This window comes from Amblyraja radiata, chromosome 2, assembly GCF_010909765.2.
Source record: "Amblyraja radiata isolate CabotCenter1 chromosome 2, sAmbRad1.1.pri, whole genome shotgun sequence".
NCBI lineage: Eukaryota > Metazoa > Chordata > Chondrichthyes > Rajiformes > Rajidae > Amblyraja > Amblyraja radiata.
The window spans coordinates 131,029,257-131,048,127 of NC_045957.1; the positions used below are offsets into that span (position 1 = coordinate 131,029,257).

At 46.0% G+C, this 18,871-nt stretch overlaps 1 protein-coding gene across 1 annotated transcript in view; it reads right to left on the reverse strand.

Annotated features, from left to right (window-relative positions):
* The window catches only part of enkur (enkurin, TRPC channel interacting protein), a 40,426-nt gene extending 31,792 nt beyond the window's left edge, over nucleotides 1–8,634 (reverse strand). The window contains exons 1-2 of the mRNA XM_033015847.1: nucleotides 8,477–8,634; nucleotides 2,655–2,800 (exon numbers count right to left, since the gene is read on the reverse strand). Of these exons, the coding sequence (XP_032871738.1) occupies nucleotides 2,655–2,800; nucleotides 8,477–8,553 (223 nt within the window). The 5' untranslated portion in view covers nucleotides 8,554–8,634. The remainder of the gene's footprint in view (nucleotides 1–2,654; nucleotides 2,801–8,476) is intronic.
* Nucleotides 8,635–18,871: the final 10,237 nt, after the last annotated feature.

Sequence of the window (18,871 nt, forward strand, 5' to 3'; positions counted from 1 at the left end):
ACTCTGTAGAATTTAGGAGATTGAGAGGGGATCTTATAGAAACTTACAAAATTCTTAAGGGGTTGGACAGGCTAGATGCAGGAAGATTGCTCCCGATGTTGGGGAAGTCCAGGACAAGGGGTCACAGCTTAAGGATAAGGGGGAAATCCTTTAAAACCGAGATGAGAAGAACTTTTTTCACACAGAGAGTGGTGAATCTCTGGAACTCCCTGCCACAGAGGGTAGTCGAGGCCAGTTCATTGGCTATATTTAAGAGGGAGTTAGATGTGGCCCTTGTGGCTAAGGGGGTCAGAGGGTATGGAGAGAAGGCAGGTACGGGATACTGAGTTGGATGATCAGCCATGATCATATTGAATGGCGGTGCAGGCTCGAAGGGCCGAATGGCCTACTCCTGCACCTAATTTCTATGTTTCTATGTTTCTAATAAGAATAATTAATCTTTACTCTTACACTCAGTCTCTTGCAATGTATCACCTTCCTTTGCAATTGCTTGTAGTGCCTACACATTAACTTTCAGTGATTTGTCTACCAGGACACCCAGGCCCACTGAACATTGAAATACATTAATCACTCAGCATTTAACAAAAAATATCACTCTTTAAAAAAAAAATCAAGGTCAATGACTTCACAAATTTCAACATTAAATAAATAAATAAATTAAATACATTTATTTATATAGCACATTTTTAGTCAACTTGCATTGACCCCAAAGTGCTTCACATAATTACATTCACACACACAGGCAAAGGTGGGTGAAGTGTCTTGCCCAAGGACACACACAGGCAAAGGTGGGTGAAGTGTCTTGCCCAAGGACACAACGACAGTATGCACTCCAAGCGGAATTCGAACCAGCTACCTTCCGGTTGCCAGCCGAACACTTAGCCCATTGTGCCATGTGTCGTCCATTATATTACTTTTTCCATGTTCATTCACTTTGTGTAGTTTCTCTACATGTTCCAAAGCTCTTTACATGCTCCTCACATTCCACACTACAACCTAGCTTTGAATTAACAATAAAAAGATTTATATTATACTTAGCATCCTATCATCCAATTAATTGATATAGTGGGCTATCTGTCATTGATACATCCAGCATCCCCTGGTCATAGCCTCTCAACTCAAAAATCATTTCTATTATCCACATTTGTTCTCACAATCAATGCTCAGCCAATACTAAAAAGTATTATCCCAAAGCTTTGAGCTCTAATTTTGGTTAATAACAATAGCATCTCATTAAAGAAATCCTGTATTCTGTTGGAATTCTTTGAGGAAGTAAATAGCAGAATAGACAAAGGAGAGTCAGTGGATGTTGTTTACCTGGATTTTCATAAGGGGCCACAAGTGAGGCTGCTAAAGAAGATGAGAGACCATGGTATTAGAGGGAAGATGCTAGCATGGATAGAAGGTGGGCTGATTGGCAGAAGGCAAAAACTGGGAATAAAGGTGCCTTTTCTGGTTGGCTGCTGGTGACTAGTTCCTCAGGGGTCGGTGCTAGGGCCGTTACTCTTCACGTTGTATATTGATAATTTGGATGAGGGGATGGAAGGCTTCGTAGCCAAGTTTGTGGATGATATGAAGATAGATGGAGGGACAGGTGGTATAGAGAAAGCAGGGACTCTGCAGAAGGAGTTGGACAGGTTGGGAGAGTAGGCAAAGAAGTGGCAGATGGAATACAGTGTAGCAAAGTGTGGAGTTATGCATTTTGGTAGTAGGAATAAAATTTGGTAGTAGGTCTATTTTCTAAATGGGACGAGGAATCAGAAATCAGAGGTGCAAAGTGACTTAGGAGTACTGGTGCAGGATTTGCCAGTTGCATCAGTGGTAAGGAAGGTAAATGCAGTTAGCATTTATTTCAAGAGGACTAAAGTATAAAAACAGGGATGTATTGCTGAGGCTTTATAACGCACTGGTTCGACTGCATTTGGAGTATTGTGAGCAGTTTTGGGCATCATATCTGAGAACGATGTGCTGCCACTGGAGAGGGTCCAGAGGAGGTTTATACTGTAAGAATGATCCCGGGGACGATTGGGTTAACGTATGCTGTTTGTCGGCACCAGGCCTGTACTCGTTGGAGTTCATTAACACTTTTACCCAATAGTGAAGGACCTGAATAGATTGAATGTGGAGAGGATGGTTCCACTAGTGGGAGAGTCTAGGACCAGAGATCAGTCTTATTATTCTTTTCGAAATGCCCCCCATCTCTATTTTGTTATTATATATTTGCAGGATTTTCTATTGTTAACTATTGTTGTCAGGCTAATTGATCAAGAGCTTTTTTTTCCCTATTCACAACTTTTCATTGTGATGAACTGTTAGAATTTTGGAATATGTCAACCAGTGTATCTCCATATCCATAGACATTTCCTTCAAAAACAGGATGCAGGACATCATTTGCTTCATCCAATGCTGGTTTCAGGTGAAACTTAATTTCTTTGAGCACCTCAAAAATATGTTTGTCTTCATAGAAGGCACATAAAACCATGTTGGCTTGTAGCATGATGCTTACATTTCAGCAGAGCACAGAGAAAATGAAACCCATTTCAAAATGATTTAACCTTTAAAAGGAAAAAAAAGCATGCATTTAGCATGCTAATGAAACCCATATTTCACTTCCCAAATTATAGAATATTTTGTTATATTTTAAAGAGGCTTACTGTCTGGTAGTTTTGGTTCCTTGGAATGCTTCAACAGATGATGTCTTGGACAAGGAGGCTCAACCTTGGGTAAACCCATTGTTTTGTAAGAAGATTTCTTACGCTCCAACTCCTCTTGTACCATTTTCCGTTGTTTTGAATAATACCTCAAAAAATAATAAAACATAGTATTTTTGAGTCAAGATATTTTTGAATATGATATTATGTTGGGATAAAATGTTTCTTATTTTCCAAAGAAGTTCACATGCAGTAAGACCTAAAAATTCTGATATCTTCTTGAAATTATGAACCTCCATATGCAGTGCAGAGAATAAAATTGTATTTGAATATTATGTTACTTTAATTCTCTTTATGCAGCATCTGGTGTCATTTAGGAGAAAGTTGTCTGTGTAGGAAGGAACTGCAGATGCTGGTTTAAACCTAAGATAGACACAAAAAGCTGGAGTAACTCAGCAGTACAGGCAGCATCTCTGGAGAGAAGGAATGGGTGCCATTTCGGGTCGAGACCCTTCTTCAGACTGTTTGCCAGCACCTCATCCGCCACCGATACACTCTGGCTGCAGTGTACTATTGGCAAGATGCAAAGCCGCAACTGACTAAATCATTATCAATGGCAGCTTCCAAACATTTAGTAGACACCATTTTGGAGACGGGCAATAAATGTGTGACATCACTATCAGATATCAGTTCCCGTCCAAGTCACACTTCATCGTGACTTGGAAATCATTTCCAATTTGTAGCAGTGTCAGATCAAAAACCTGCAGCGCCTGACTTAACACCACTCAGGGCCTCCCTTTATCACAAGAACTGGTGTAATTCAAAGTGGCAGCTCAGCATCAACTGCTCTGGGGCAATTAGGGATGGGCAATAGACAATGCCCTTGACTGTAACACACATTCAATAAATGGAATACAAAATATTTGAGATGCTGGCGAAACATATTTTTAATAGAAATTTTCAAGTCATTTCCAATCTGCTCTCACATTCCTATCTGTTTTTTGTTGCTATTAACTAATTATAGCTTCAGAAATCTAAGCGGCAATTGTTCTGAAATAATTTTTGCGTGTCTCCAAAACTGGAACAGGATTCATTCCTGAGAACAAGTCTTCGGAAAAAAATTAGATTCCAAAGGAGTGATGCAGTCTGATCAGATTGCACCAGCACATTCTGCATCCACATTTCAGAAGCATATGATGCACATGCCTTCTCTGATCAGTGAAGCAGTAACTGCAATATGCCAACGAAGCTATGAAAAAATGTGTGGAATGTTTCATCTACTTCACTTCAGAATGCAATCAATACGAAGACTGGATAGAGCACTAGAGGTCCTCTCAGGAACTTCAACATAAGCAGGCATAATGGCTATTACAAGATTGGAATGGCATTTAGGTTTTAAGGTTTTACCTCTGTACCCTTGTATCTCTAGTCATCCAAGCATCCATCGATTCCTCTCCTTCTCTCCTCTCCCCCCTTTTTTGCATTTGTCTCTATTCATGTTTGCTCATTCCCTTCACTCACTTATCATTGGGGATAGTCAACTTATTAGCGAACAAAACATTGGCTGAGATTGTGTACTAACTATTCAAACAACTTCACTTCAACATCCAAGAACTTTCTGTATGTATCCCTGGGTAAATTTGACCTTTGAAAGAACCGACCAACAAAGGCCAATCTTATTGCAAGGCAGATATAAGGAACTGCAGATGCTGGAATTTTGAACACAACACAAATTGCTGGTGTAACGCAGGGGGTGAGGCAGCCTTTCTGGCGAACATGCATATGCCAATGTTTTAGGTTGGATCCCTTCTTCAGATTGATGTAGTAGGGGGGAGAGTGCTGGAAGAGAGGTGGGGTGGGACAAAGGCAGGCAGATGAGGGGGGGGGGGGGGGGGGGGGGGGGGGGGGGGGGGGGGGGGGGGGGGTTAATAGCAGATGGGTGGACAAAGGCCAGGGGTGAGAAGGAGACAAAAGCAAGTAAGATATGGAGAAGAAATGCATAAATTGTGAGACCAGATGACAAGATGTAGGATTGGGGAAGGGGAAAGGGGTATGGAATAGTGGGAGAAATAGGTGCACATGCACATCCAGGTCGAGCACAGAGAAGAGGCAGGGGAAGAAAAATAGAGGTGGGCGGGGGAGAGATTGTTCATTAGTTAACTAAATTTGGAGAATTCAGTGTTCACACCATTGTGTTGTATGTATCCAAGAGGACATATGACATACATTGAGCGCAGAAGGTTAAGAGGGGACTTGATAGAGGTCTTTATAATGATGAGAGGGATAGACAGAGTTGACGTGGGTAAGCTTTTCCCATTGAGAGGAGGGAAGATTCAAACAAGAGGACATGACTTGAGAATTAAGGGACAGAAGTTTAGGGGTAACATGAGGGGTGATTTCTTTACTCAGAGAGTGGTGGCTGTGTGGAATGAGCTTCCAGTGGAAGTGGTGGAGGCAGGTTCGATTTTATCATTTAAAAATAAATTGGATAGGTATATGGACGGGAAGGGAATGGAGGGTTATGGTCTGAGTGCAGGTAGATGGGACTAGGGGAGAATAAGTGTTCGGCACGGACTAGAAGGACTGAGATGGCCTGTTTCCGTGCTGTAATTGTTATATGGTTATATGGTTATATGGTTATTATATGGTACTGATCCTCCAGTTTGCGTGTGGCCTCAATCTGGCAATGGATGAGGAAAAGGACAGAAATGTTTATATGGGAATGGGAAGGGGAGTCAAAATGGTCGTCATCCATTAGATCCAACAAGCCTTGACAGACCGAGAGCAAGTGTTCAGCGAACCCTAACCTAATTATTCAGTGTGTATGTCCTAAAATGCATCACCTCACCTCATTATCAGAATTAAACTTCATCTGCCATTGTTCTGCACATCTTAACAACTGATCAATATTTGTCCCTAATGCATCAACACCACCTCCAACTTTTGGATCATCTGCAAACATACTAATTCCATCCCCTACATTCATATCCAAATCACGTTTCTCTATCTCACTCCCTCCTTTACCTCTGTCACTCTCCATCTGCCTCTAACACCCACCCTATCCACCCCCCTCTCCCCAAATTCCTGCCATCAGTGGCGCTCTTGATCTGCTCACTGCCTGTGCGTGCGATTCAAGAGGCTGTTGGTGGGGAGTGCAGTAAAATGCAGGGTTTTATCGCTTGTCAGGATGGGATTTCCTCGTAAAACAAGCTCATGAGGAAATTTTGTTCTGTCATCCCGTCCGCGATATTTAAAAAAAAAAGTTGTTTAACTATTGAATCGCTGGATGAAAATCGGGCCCCTTCAACGCCTTCAAAATCACGGATCGCAAGTTCAGGACAAAACAAAAGGTATGTACTGGAGGGGGTTTAGTTAACATCTTATCTAGTTTTTGGTGTAATTTCAATTTAATCTGATGTTGCGAAATATGTTATTTAGGCCCCGGTATCGGCCGTGTCTTGCCTGCCGGCTGTGAGTGTGAGCAAAACCATGGCAGCGGCCACAATCTGATCTCTGTGTCTTAATCCACAAACATCCACTCTCAAGATAAACAAATTCATTATTTTTTGCACTATCATGTCATAAGTCATCTAAATTATCTACATTTTATGTTATTGTCTATCCATGATCAATATTTTCATACTAAATATCTGACTAAAAACTTCCACAGTACATAGTTTTTAGTCAGATATTTAGTATGAAAATATTGATCATGGATAGACAATTACACAAAATATAGATAATTTAGATCATATGACATGATTGTGCAAAAAATAATGAATTTGATTATCTTGAGAGTGAATTATTGTGGATTTTGAATACATGTCTGTGCAAAACGGCTCCTTGCCTGCTGCAGTGTTATAAACCAACAGAGTAAAATTTATGGGAATTAAACATTCAATTCCTTCGATTTAGCATAGAGATTCATGACAAAGTGTGATTTAAAAATCGTGATATACTGTGAATTCTTGTGTGAATGGGATCAGTTTGTTATTTGGATACTTTGGCTATTAAAAAAAATATTTTTAGCCTTTTCTTTAGAATGGGATAGATGTTTAGATCTAGTAATTGAATTTAGATGAATTTAATTGATTTGATGACCCTGATGAATATGATGTTTTTGTTGCGTATTTACTATTTGTTTTAATGTTACAATAATATTAAAGTTCTGATCTTGAGAATATCACATTTTTGAATTTTCAAGGCAGTCTGGGTGTTTATTACTATTTCTGTCACAACAGTTAATTTTGTAATTAGCTACGTAATTAGGTAATTAACTAATGATATACTTTAATTTCAGGTCATCCAAGTAAGATGTATCATATTTGTTTCAGAAATCTTTGATCTATAATGACTGAAAATGTAATTCAGTTATCTTAATTTTTAAGAAAGTTATGGGCTTTTGTGTCAAGTGACTGTCCTGCACCACAGCTTTTGTGTTCAGCTGATGGAAAAGCTATAGGGAACAAGGTGCTAATTTCCCGAGTATGAAAATGACCACAACTTTTTAAATACTGAAGATATGAAAGTGAATTAGGTATCAAATTAAAGTTCTTTTTATACTTTATCTGATGGGATAAATTGAAGATTTGATTTAAAAAATCTCAAAATGTTGTAACATTGCTAAACAAGATGCTAATTTCCGAGTATGAAAATGACCACAACGTTTTAAATACTGAAGATATGAAAGTGAATTAGGTATCAAATTAAATTTCTTTTTATGCTTTATCTGATGGGATAAATTACAGGCTTGATTTTTTAACATCTCAAAATGTTGTAACATCCCTTCTCCATTCCTCTTCTCTCTTTCCCCCACCTTCTCCATCTGTTGCATCTTCTTGTTCTCCACCCCACACCTTCTCCCTCTATGCCCCCCACCTTCTCTCTCACCACCCCCTCTCCCGCTTCTCCCTCACCCCCACCCCCTCCCCCACTTCTCCCTCTCCCCCACCTTCTCCCTCTCAGGACCCCCACCTTCTCTCTCTCCATCCTCCCCACTTTCTCTCTCTCCATCCTCCCCACTTTCTCTCTCTCCATCCTCCCCACCTTCTCCCTCTATGCCCCCCACCTTCTCTCTCACCACCCCCTCCCCCACTTCTCCCTCCCCCCCCCCCCTCCCCCACTTCTCCCTCACCCCCACCTTCTCCCTCTCAGGACCCCCACTTTCTCTCTCTCCATTCCCCCCACCTTCTCTCTCTCCATCCTCCCCACCTTCTCTCTCTCCATCCTACCCACCTTCTCTCTCTCCATCCTCCCCACCTTCTCTCTCTCCATCCTCCCCACCTTCTCTCTCTCCATCCTCCCCACCTTCTCTCTCTCCATCCTCCCCACCTTCTCTCTCTCCATCCTCCCCACCTTCTCTCTCTCCATCCTCCCCACCTTTTCTCTCTCCATCCTCCCCACCTTCTCTCTCTCCATCCTCCCCACTTTCTCTCTCTCCATCCTCCCCACCTTCTCCCTCTCCATTCCCCCCACTTTCTCTCTCTCCATTCCCCCCACTTTCTCTCTCTCCATTCCCCCCACTTTCTCTCTCTCCATTCCCCCCTTTCTCTCTCTCCATCCTCCCCACCTTCTTCCTCTTCATTCTTCCATATACTCCCTCTCCGTCTCCCCCCCCTCTCCTTCACTCTCACCTCCTCATCATCCTCCCCTCATCACCCTCTCCCCATCTCCCACCCCTCCCCCTCCCCCTCTGCCTCTCCTCCTCACGCCATCACCCCCTCCGCCTCTCCTCCCCTCTGCCTCTCCTCCCTCTCCCCATCTCCCACCTCTCTCATCCCCCACATGGGCCGCCCCTCCCCGCCAGCCCCACGGCCGACACTCACTTGAGCCGGTGGCGAGGCGGTTCCTCGGGCTGGGGCAGCAAGTTGTAGATGCACTCGCCGGAGAGCAGGCCGTCCATGGCGGGCCGGTGGAAGGTGCAGTTGGTGGAAGGTGGAGACGGTGAGTGCGCGTTACCATGGAGACGGTCGCTAACAACAGAAGCCGGCTCCAGGGACCGTCACTTCCCCCCCACACACTGCCCTTCCGGTGAAGGCCGGGCCTGACCTGACCCCTGACCTGAGGAGCAAGTGGCTGCTGTGTGAGGGGCAATGCAGGTAGAATAAAGCGCACACAGACGGAGAAATAAAGACCAATTAATTGCAAGCGTGTATTAGGAACACCATTGGAGAGTGGCAAACGCTGATCTTACAGATATGTATAAATAGTATGAGGGGAATGGATAGGGGTGAATGCACAGTGTTTTACCCAAGGGAATAAAGAACAAGAGGGAATAGGTTTGAAGTGATGGGGGAGGAAGGGATGGGGGAGGGGGAGGAAGGGATAGGGATAGGGGAGGGGGAGGAAGGGATAGGGATAGGGGAGGGGGAGGAAGGGATAGGAGAGGAAGGGATAGGGGAGGAAGAGGAAGGGATAGGGGAGGGGGAGGAAGGGATAGGGGAGAGGAAGGGATAGGGGAGGGGGAGGAAGGGATAGGGGAGGGGGAGGAAGGGATAGGGGAGGGGGAGGAAGGGATGGGGGGGGGGGGGGGAGGAAGGGATAGGGGGCAAGATTTAATAGGAATCTGAAGGACAACTTTGTTGTTCAAAGGGTGGTGAGTATATGGAACATGGAACAAGCTGCCAGATGATGTATTTGCGGGTACCATAACAGCATTTAAAACGCGCTTCGACAAGTACATGGATAACAAAGATTTTGGAGAGGTATGGGCCAAACTTGGGAAAATGGGACTAGCTTGGATCGGGCATCTTGGTTGGTGTGGATGAACAGCGGTAGAGTTGCTGCCTTACAGCAAAATGCAGCACCGGAGACCCGGGTTCGATCCCGACTACGGGCGCTGTCTTTTTGCGTGGGTTTTCTCCAAGATATTCGGTTTCCCCCCACACTCCAAAGACGTACAGGTTTGTATGTTAATTGGCTTGATAAATCTAATAAATTGTCCAACTTCCAGAATAGTGCCTGGTGGACTCTTCGCAAGGTACTAGGTACAAGGAAGGCCAAATGGCCTGTTTCTGTGGTATATGACAATGATTCTACGACAATATCAGCAAATGATAGGGAGCCTAACAGAGATAAAGTGACAGAATACTTAGAGTAACCGTGGGTGCAAATATTGGTAGAATAACAGGGAAGGAGGGAGACTAATGGGTTAAAGTGCAATGGAAGGTCATTGTAGATTGGTTACTTCACTTACTAACCAATGTAGTGCTTTATTATTAGAAGCTCTGCCCACAACACTTCATATTATCGTAACCCAACTTGTGCTGGCAGTCTACGCTGCTACACAGCTGAAGCAACATGCTGTAGTGTATTTCAATAAATACTGTTGTACCATGTTTGTGAGTTTGACTGGGTCACCTGACATGGTGTCACGAAGTGGTTCGTAACCCACTCCGTGTTTAAGTATATCGGGTTTTATTTTATCCCCTGTATTTTGTTTTCACCCACTCACTCGCGCTACCATGGCCAGCTCACTTCACCGGCCAGACCCCCTGATCTTTGACTCTGACATCGCTGAACGTTGGCGTATTTTTGAGCGCAATTACAATCATTACATTCATGCTGCTCATCGCAACGCTACACCAGAAGAGCTTGCCTCTATACCACTCAACGTCGCTGGCCCTGAAGCAATGAAGCATGCAGAGCGTTTCGATTATGCGCCTGCAGTTCTGGATCACAACAACCAGATCGTGGTACCTGCTGAAACTATTGATGATCCTCCGGTCCTACTCACTAAGTTCCGACAGCTGTGTGACCTTTGTGCCAACTCCATACTTGAACGTGCTAAGTTTTTTGCTCATTACCAACAGCAAGGTGAGCCTGTAGAAAATTGGTGGTCTGAAACACATTGCTGCACGCTGCCATTTTGGGAATCTGTGTGATGAACTAATTCGCGACAGACTGGTGTGAGGCCTGCTTAGTGATAAGGTTAATATGCTTAAATATGGCCCGATGATGCCACCCTACAACTCCAGGACTGCTTTGATCGCACCGACTGGGACCTGTTTGCACAACAGGCTACCAGTGGTACAGAGGTAGACTTGTACACATCCACTGTGCTCTCCTACATCAACTGCTGTGTGGAGACTGTCACAGTGGACAAGCAAATAAAGATGTTCCCAAACCGGAAACCCTGGATGAACAAGGAGGTTCAGGATCTGCTAAGGGCACGCAACAACGCCTTTAAATCCAGGGACACTTCTGCTTACAGTGCGGCCAGGTCGAACCTGAACAAAGGCATAAAAAAGGCCAAAGTCATCCACAGGCAAAGGGTAGAAGATCACTTTAATACCGCGGACACCAGAAGCATGTGGCAGGGTGTCAGGGACATCACTGACTACAAGAGCAGCCCCGCCTGCCCCCACGGTGATATCACACTGGCCAACGAACTAAACACCTTCTTTGCCCGGTTCGATACTGGCAACACCACCAGGTGTGGAATAACCCCGGCCATAGCGGAGGGACAGGCCTTAACACTGAGCACTCAGGAGGTACAGTGCGCTCTGCGTAGGATCAATCCACGCAAGGCTGCAGGCCCGGATGGAGTACAGGGAAGAGTATTAAAGGACTGTGCTGGACAGCTGGCGGAGGTATTCACGAGGGCACGTATGTGAGGATGCTCTTCATTGACTATAGCTCTGCATTCAATACGGTCATCTGCACCAAGCTCACCACCAAACTCCACCAGCTAGGCCTCAGCTCACCGATATGCGCTTGGATCCTGAACTTTCTCACGGAGCGACCGCAGGCAGTGAGACTGGGCCCGTACCTGTCCTCCACCATCACCCTGAGCACCGGCACACCACAGGGTTGTGTACTAAGCCCCATGCTCTACTCCCTCTTCACTCACGACTGTGTCCCTGCATTCGACACCAACACCATCGTGAAGTTTGCAGACGACACAACAGTGATTGGGCTGATCACCAACGGTGATGAAACAAACTACAGAGCGGAGGTGCAGAACCTGGCGGACTGGTGCGCCAATAACAACTTGGCACTAAACACCTCCAAGACCAAGGAGCTGATTATTGACTTCAGGAGGTCCCATTCTGGAGAATACGCCCCAATCTCCATTTACGGGGAAAGTGTGGAGAGAGTGTCCAGCTTTAAGTTTCTGGGCACTCACATTTCAGAAGACCTCACATGGTCCACAAACACCGCCGCGCTGGTCAAGAAGGCACAGCAACGACTGTTCTTCCTGAGGACATTAAAAAAGACTGGTCTGCCCCAACAGCTGCTGACAACGTTCTATCGCTGCACCACAGAGAGCATACTAACGTATGGCATCTCTGTGTGGTATCTCAGCTGCACGGAGGCGGAGAGGAGAGCTCTTCAGCGCGTCGTCAACAGAGCGCAGCGGATCATCGGGACAGAGCTACCAGCCTTGGAGGGCATCTACCACACACGGTGCCTCAGGAAGGCCCTCAGCATCCATAAGGACTCATCACACCCCTGCCACAGTCTGTTTCAACTACTTCCCTCCGGCAGACGTTACAAGGCCTTCTACGCCCGAACCTCTAGACTCAGAACAGTTTTATCCCAAGAGCTATAGCGGCTCTGAACCGGCCCTAATGAGTGCCCCCCCACCCACTCCCTTTGGACAGTCTCCCTCAGATGGTCACGTCAATCAATTCAGCTTGCTTATTTATGTATTGTATTTATTTACCTTTCTTGTACATCAGTGGAGCTGCACACTAAATCTCGTTGCACTGACGTGCAATGACAATAAAAGATATATTATTATTAGGTGCGAGATGAATTACTTCGCAATACTGAACTGACCTTGGCCCGAGCTGAACATGCTTGTAGGATTGCTGAACAGCTTCTCACACAAAGTAATTGGGCCCTAGGCCACATTCCTCGTACAGTGTCGGTGCTACCGTCACCTCCTATCGTAACCGGCATTCACAACACCACACGCCACCTCGACGGCCTCAGAGATTTATCGAACGATGGTCTAACTGTGATGGCTCCCATCCTCTAGGTCGCGAACTCTGCGTTGCTTTCTGAAAAATTTGCCACTATTGCAAAAAAAAGAATCACTTCATGAAATGCTGCCGTTCTCCTGTTCGGCTCCCAGAGCATGAAGGTAACAACTCTCTGATTGCTTCCACTAACAATCAACTTGACCCTGATGTTTCTCTGCTCGTCAACAAGAGCATCGCTGTTGCAAAGATCGACACTGCTGCCAAGTGCAATGTCATGTCATCTGAATTTAAACAAACCCGTAACGTCGAATGTATTGGAAGCACTTCGGTCATTTTGCTAGCCTATGGGGGAGGGGAGCTGCTCCCACTTGGAGAAACTGAATTGAATTGCTGCCTGGAGTCACAAGCTCACAAACTGAAGTTTTTCATTGTCCATGGGAAAGCTGCAACTCTGCTTGGCATTAATGCGTGCCAGGATCTAAGACTGGTTACTTTTGTGCCTGCTGTCCATCAAATATCTCCCACTAAGGGCCCCACCCAGCAGGTACTTTCACAATACAAAGAACTATTTGACGATATGCTTGGAATGCTGTCCATCAAATACAACATCGCCACAGATCCAAATGTCTTACCTGTGGTCTGAGCACCACACCGCATTCCACATGCTATGTGCGACAGAGTGTACAATGAGCTCCAGTGGATGGTGTCCCTGGGTGTCATTGCTATGGTCACCGACCCGTCCGACTAGGTTTCCACCATGGTGGTTGCAACAAAGAAGAACAAGGAAGAAATCCGATTTTGCATCAACCCCAGAGACCTGAACACAGTGATCAGACGCCCACACTATCCGATAGAAAGAAGAAAGAAATAATTTAATTGCCACACAACCAAGGTCGGTGGTATTTGGGTTGCCAGCAGCGGTACAATAATAAAGAACACAACCACAATAAAACATTTTACACAAACATCCACCACAGCATTCATCACTGTGGTGGAAGGCACAGAGCTTGGCCAGTCCTCCTCCATTTTCCCCCGTGGTCGGGACCTCCACCCTCCACAGCCGTTGCTGCGGGCGTCCAGATGGTAAGGGACAAAGTCAAAGTCAAGGTGAGTCCAGGATCGGCTCTTCTCAACCAGAGACAGCTTCAGGCTGGTGTAGGCCGCAGGCCGGCGGTCAAAGTTTTAAAGTACCTGCCGTGCCGCAGCCGGAAGCACCGCAGTCTGCAGGGCCGGCGGTCGAAGCTCCCCTCCAGGGGAGATTGTAAGTCCATACCACGCCCGCGGTAGAAGATGGCCGCGGGCTGGCGGTGGAAGCTTCTTCTTCCCCCCGGGTCCTCCACGAGGGATCCCGGGCTGTAGACGCCGCACCAGCTGGAGTTCTGCAGACCGCTGCTTCAGGCTGCCGGCTGCCGCGGGCCAGCGTAACGGAGCGCTCCCCTCCAGCGAGGTCTCACCCGCTCCGCGCCGAGAGTCCACGCTGTGCCCGCCGCTGAAGCTCCGGGCGCGTCTCCGGGAAAGTCGGCGCCGATCCATGCTGTTAGGCCACGGGGGAGGCGACCTGAAAAAGTCGCCTCTCCATGGAAGAGGCGGCCGAAACGGTTTCCCCCTTACCCCCCCACACCACCCCCCACACATAACACACAAAGAAACATTAAAAACACACTTTTAAACATACTAAAAAAATAAATAAAGTTGAAAAAAGACGGACACTCTGCCGACAGGCTGCTGCCAGTGCAGCGCCCCCAGTGCAGCGCCCCCTACCGATGGTGTACAGTAGAGGAAGTTGCTGCTCAGATAGGCAATGCATCCGTGTTTTCTGTTCTGGATGCCAAAAGTTTGTTCTGGCAGATCCCGCTGGACCCTGATTCGTCCAATCCCACCATGTTTGGCACCCCCTTTGGCCGCTATAAATTTCTGCGGATGCCCTTAGGCATCAATTCTGCTAGTGAGGTATTCCAACGCACAATGGAACAATTATTTGCGGGGAATCCATGCGCCATCATTGTCGATGTTGCCGGACGCAACACGGCTGAACATGATGCCAACTTGAAAAAAGTACTCAACCGTGCTAAAGACATCCATCTCAAGCTCAACCCCCTCAAATGCAGATTTTGTGTCAAGGAGGTCAACTATGTCGGACACGTATGTCCGACACAGTGATGGCCTCAGACCAGACCGGACCCATCCAAGACCACTGCCATCAACGAGTTTACAGGGATTCCTGGGAATGGTCAACTACTTGGGGAAATTCATTCCCAACCTCAGCGAAATATCTGCTCCCCTGCGACAACTGACTCACAAGGACACTGCCTGGTCCTGGTACCCACAACACCAGAGAGCTTTTGAAATCCTCAAATTGCAATTGTCCATTGCTTCAACCCTTGCCTACTTTGCTTTGAAGTAACCAGTGATGCTCACGTGTGATGCATCCCAATATGGACTTGGCGCTGCTTGCCTACTGACTTCCACCGAAGGAGACTGCAGACCTGTTGCTTGCGCCTCTCGCACCCTGTCTGAGACTGAACAACGTTATGCCCAGATCCAAAAGGAATTACTTGCCGTGGTTTTTGTCTGCACGAAATTCAAGGACTTGATTTTTGGCAAGTCCATGACTGTTGAAACAGACCACCAGCTGCTGGTCACCGTTCTAAACAAACCCATTCATGCTGCTCCAGCTTGCCTGCAATGGATGATCATGCAGCTACAGCATTTCGATTTCACTATAGTCCACAAAAAGAGCAAGGACATGCACCTAGCTGACACGCTATCAAGAGCAACAGCCATCAGAACAAGACCAGTTCACAGTAATGATGGTGTCGTACGCACCTACTGAATGCCTAAGCAGCCTGGCAGAGCACACAGCTGCAGATACAACTCTACAACTACTGTCCTCAGTCATCCGGCGAGGCTGGCCGGATAATCAACAAAGTACCCCACTTGTGATTCGCCCATTTTACCTAGTTCACAACGAACTGGTGCTACAGGACAGGGTCATAATCAAGGGTCACAAAGCAGTCATCCCAGCTGTTCTACAATGCAAGTACTTTGATGCCATCCACAGGGGCCAGCCTGGTGTGCAAGCGACCTTACAACGAGCAAAGAGCATGTTTTACTGGCCTGGGATGACCGAGTATATACGCAAAAAAGTTGAAGCCTGCGCTGTCTGCAACAGCCTACAGCCACACCAACAGAAGCAGCCCTTGCTCTCACACCCTGTTCCTCCTCTACCGTGGTCCACAGTCGCTACCGACATATTCAAGTGGCGTGGAAAACACTATCTGGTTCTCGTTGACTCGTATTCGGGCTGGTTTGAAATTGACCTACTTCAAAACATCACATCCGATACAGTCATCCAAAAGCTGTCACGCCACTTCTCCGTACACGGCGCCCCTGCACGTCTCCTATCTGATAACAGCAGTCAGTTCACCAGCCAATGTTTCAAAAACGTTGCTCTACGATGGGATTTTCGCCATGTCACCAGCAGTCCTGAATTTCCACAGTCCAACGGACTCGCAGAACGAGCAGTTCGTAGCGCCAAACAATTAATGGAGCTCTCACACCTTGCTAAATCCAATGTGTTCTTGGACCTGCTCAACGTAAGAAACATCGCCCGTGACCCAATACTGGCGTCTCCAGCCCAACATCTGATGTCTCGGCCAACCCGTTCTGCCCTGCCCGTGCCGCAGCAGCTGCTGCAGCCGCAGGTCCGTTCACCTCCTGTTGACCAGAAACAACTCCAACTGAAACGCGTAGCCCTGAAACGATTTCTCGATAAGTCCAGCAAACCACTTAAACCTCTCTCCAGTGGGCAAGTTGTTCGCCTTCAGACCGACAAGTGCTATGGCCGTTTGGGTCACATCCACACCCCTGCAAAATAGCCCCGCTCGTATCTCGTAAGTGCTGACGGAGGAATTTACAGACGCATCCGTCAAAATCTCATTCCTGTGAAGGAACCACGTCCTGCGGTCTCGTATCCAGAAGCCACACGACCGACCTACCCTTGGACTGTCTCTTCCCTCGCGCTCTGCTGCTGCAGACCAACCCTATGCCCCCTATACCCCCACCACAATGTTCGGTGCCCCGCTCGCCGTGTTCACCCCCTCGGCTCTCCAATGCTCTCCCTGCATGGGTCCCTGGTTACTTCCCCGGCGATGGAAGGAGACGCGGATCTATACCGCATGCGCGTGGGACGAGTTCGTAGGCCGCCCGCTCGATACTGGGATTTTGTTTAAACTATCTGTATGTCCCTGTATGCGCTATTAGCGTTTCAGATACTGTATTATTCAGTCATCACATAGTAGTGTGTTTATTCTTATAAGTCACCAATATTTAGATGTGCTTCACTTTTATTTCCTCAAGGAAAGATGTAGATTGGTTACTTCACTTACTAACCAATGCAGTGCTTTATTATTAGAAGCTCTGCCCACAACACTGTTCATATTATCGTAACCCAACTCGTGCTGGCAGTCTACGCTGCTGCACAGCTGAAGCAACATGCTGTGGTGTATTAAAAGTGCCTTTCAATAGATACTGTCGTAGCATGTTCATGGGTATGACTAGGCCATCTGACAGTCATGGAGAGAGTTGCAGAGACATAATTAGGAGAGTATTTGAGATATAAAGATATTTGAATAGGCAAATAAAGACATGACATAGACAGTGCAATCGACCAAGAAAGTATGAGCTAGAATATTAGATACCAAAAGACAATTTAATAGAAGCAGATTAAGACAATGAGAGCCATATGTAAAATATAGACATAGAAACATAGAAAATAGGTGCAGGAGTAGGCCATTCGGCCCTTCGAGCCTGCACCGCCATTCAATATGATCATGGCTGATCATCCAACTCAGTATCCTGTACCTGCTTTCTCTTCATATCCCCTGATCCCTTTAGCCACAAGGGCCACATCTAACTCCCTCTTAAATATAGCCAATGAACTGGCCTCAACTACATTCTGTGGCAGAGAATTCCAGAGATTCACCACTCTCTGTGTAAAAAGTGTTTTTCTCATCTCAGTCCTAAAAGATTTCTCCTTTATCCTTAAACTGTGACCCCTTGTTCTGGACTTCCCCAACATCGGGAACAATCTCCCTGCATCTAGCCCGTCCAACCCCTTAAGAATTTTGTAAGTTTCTATAAGATCCTCCCTCAATCTTCTAAATTCTAGCGAGTACAAGCCGAGCCTATCCAGTCTTTCTTCACTGGATAGACTGGAAAGAATGGGGATATAATAATGACAGAGAACACAGTAATCAAGCATCTAGATATTTTGTGCTGCTCATTAGTGATGCAATTACGGGAAAGAGTGCATAGTTAAACTGAAAATTTGGTATCTCTGTCAATGTAAATAGTTTGACATCATAGAACATTGAATAATACAACACAGGGATAGACGCTTTGGCCCACGACGTCTGTGCCGGCCATGATGCTAATCAAAACTAATCCCATCTTCTTACTTATGCTTAAGTGCCTGTCTAAATGCCTCTTAAACATTGTTATCTTTCCTGCATCTGTCACCTCCCCTACATCACTTTCCAGGCACTTTTCACTCTTTGTGTAGAAAAGATTTGCCATGCAAATCTCTTTTTTAAAACAAACTTTCCTCCTCACACCCTAAAGCTATGTCTTTGGCTGACTATTACTGGGAGTATGTGGGCAATTGTGGTTCGAAATGACTACGTTTGCGACCAAAGGCAGGTTCCTGGGTGTGCCACAGACATACGGCTGACCTAGGACCAGGAGTGCTTCTATGTTTTAGTGTTTTTGACTAGCAGACAATTTCAAGTAAAAATGCACAAATGTTCTCTGTGCTCTCTTTAAACACATCAGAGTTCACTTTCTCGCATACTGTTAACTCAGAAGATTCATTATAAAATAAAATGTAATGCAATAAAAAAGTGAAATAAAAGTATAGACACAAGGAACTGCAGATGCTGTCTTACAAAAAAAGATACAAAGTGCTGGAGTAAATCAGTGGATCAGGCAGCATCTATGGAGAATGTGGATAGGTGATGTTGGGGATGGGGACCCTTCTTCAGATTACGCATGCTGGAATATTTGTTGCTTCGGGAATAGAATGTGGAGTTAAAAAATAATGCAAGGTTGGGCCCCATTTACAAGGTATTCCAATGTATCGTGTGCACGGCTACCCTGATAGTCACCAAAGTAAACTAGATTGTTTCATTTCAATCAGATGAAATTGACTACATAAGTAAGAAGACTACAGTGACCTGATTGGTCATACGCAGTCTATTGTGATGGATTGTGAGAATCTTGCAGAAGGGAATT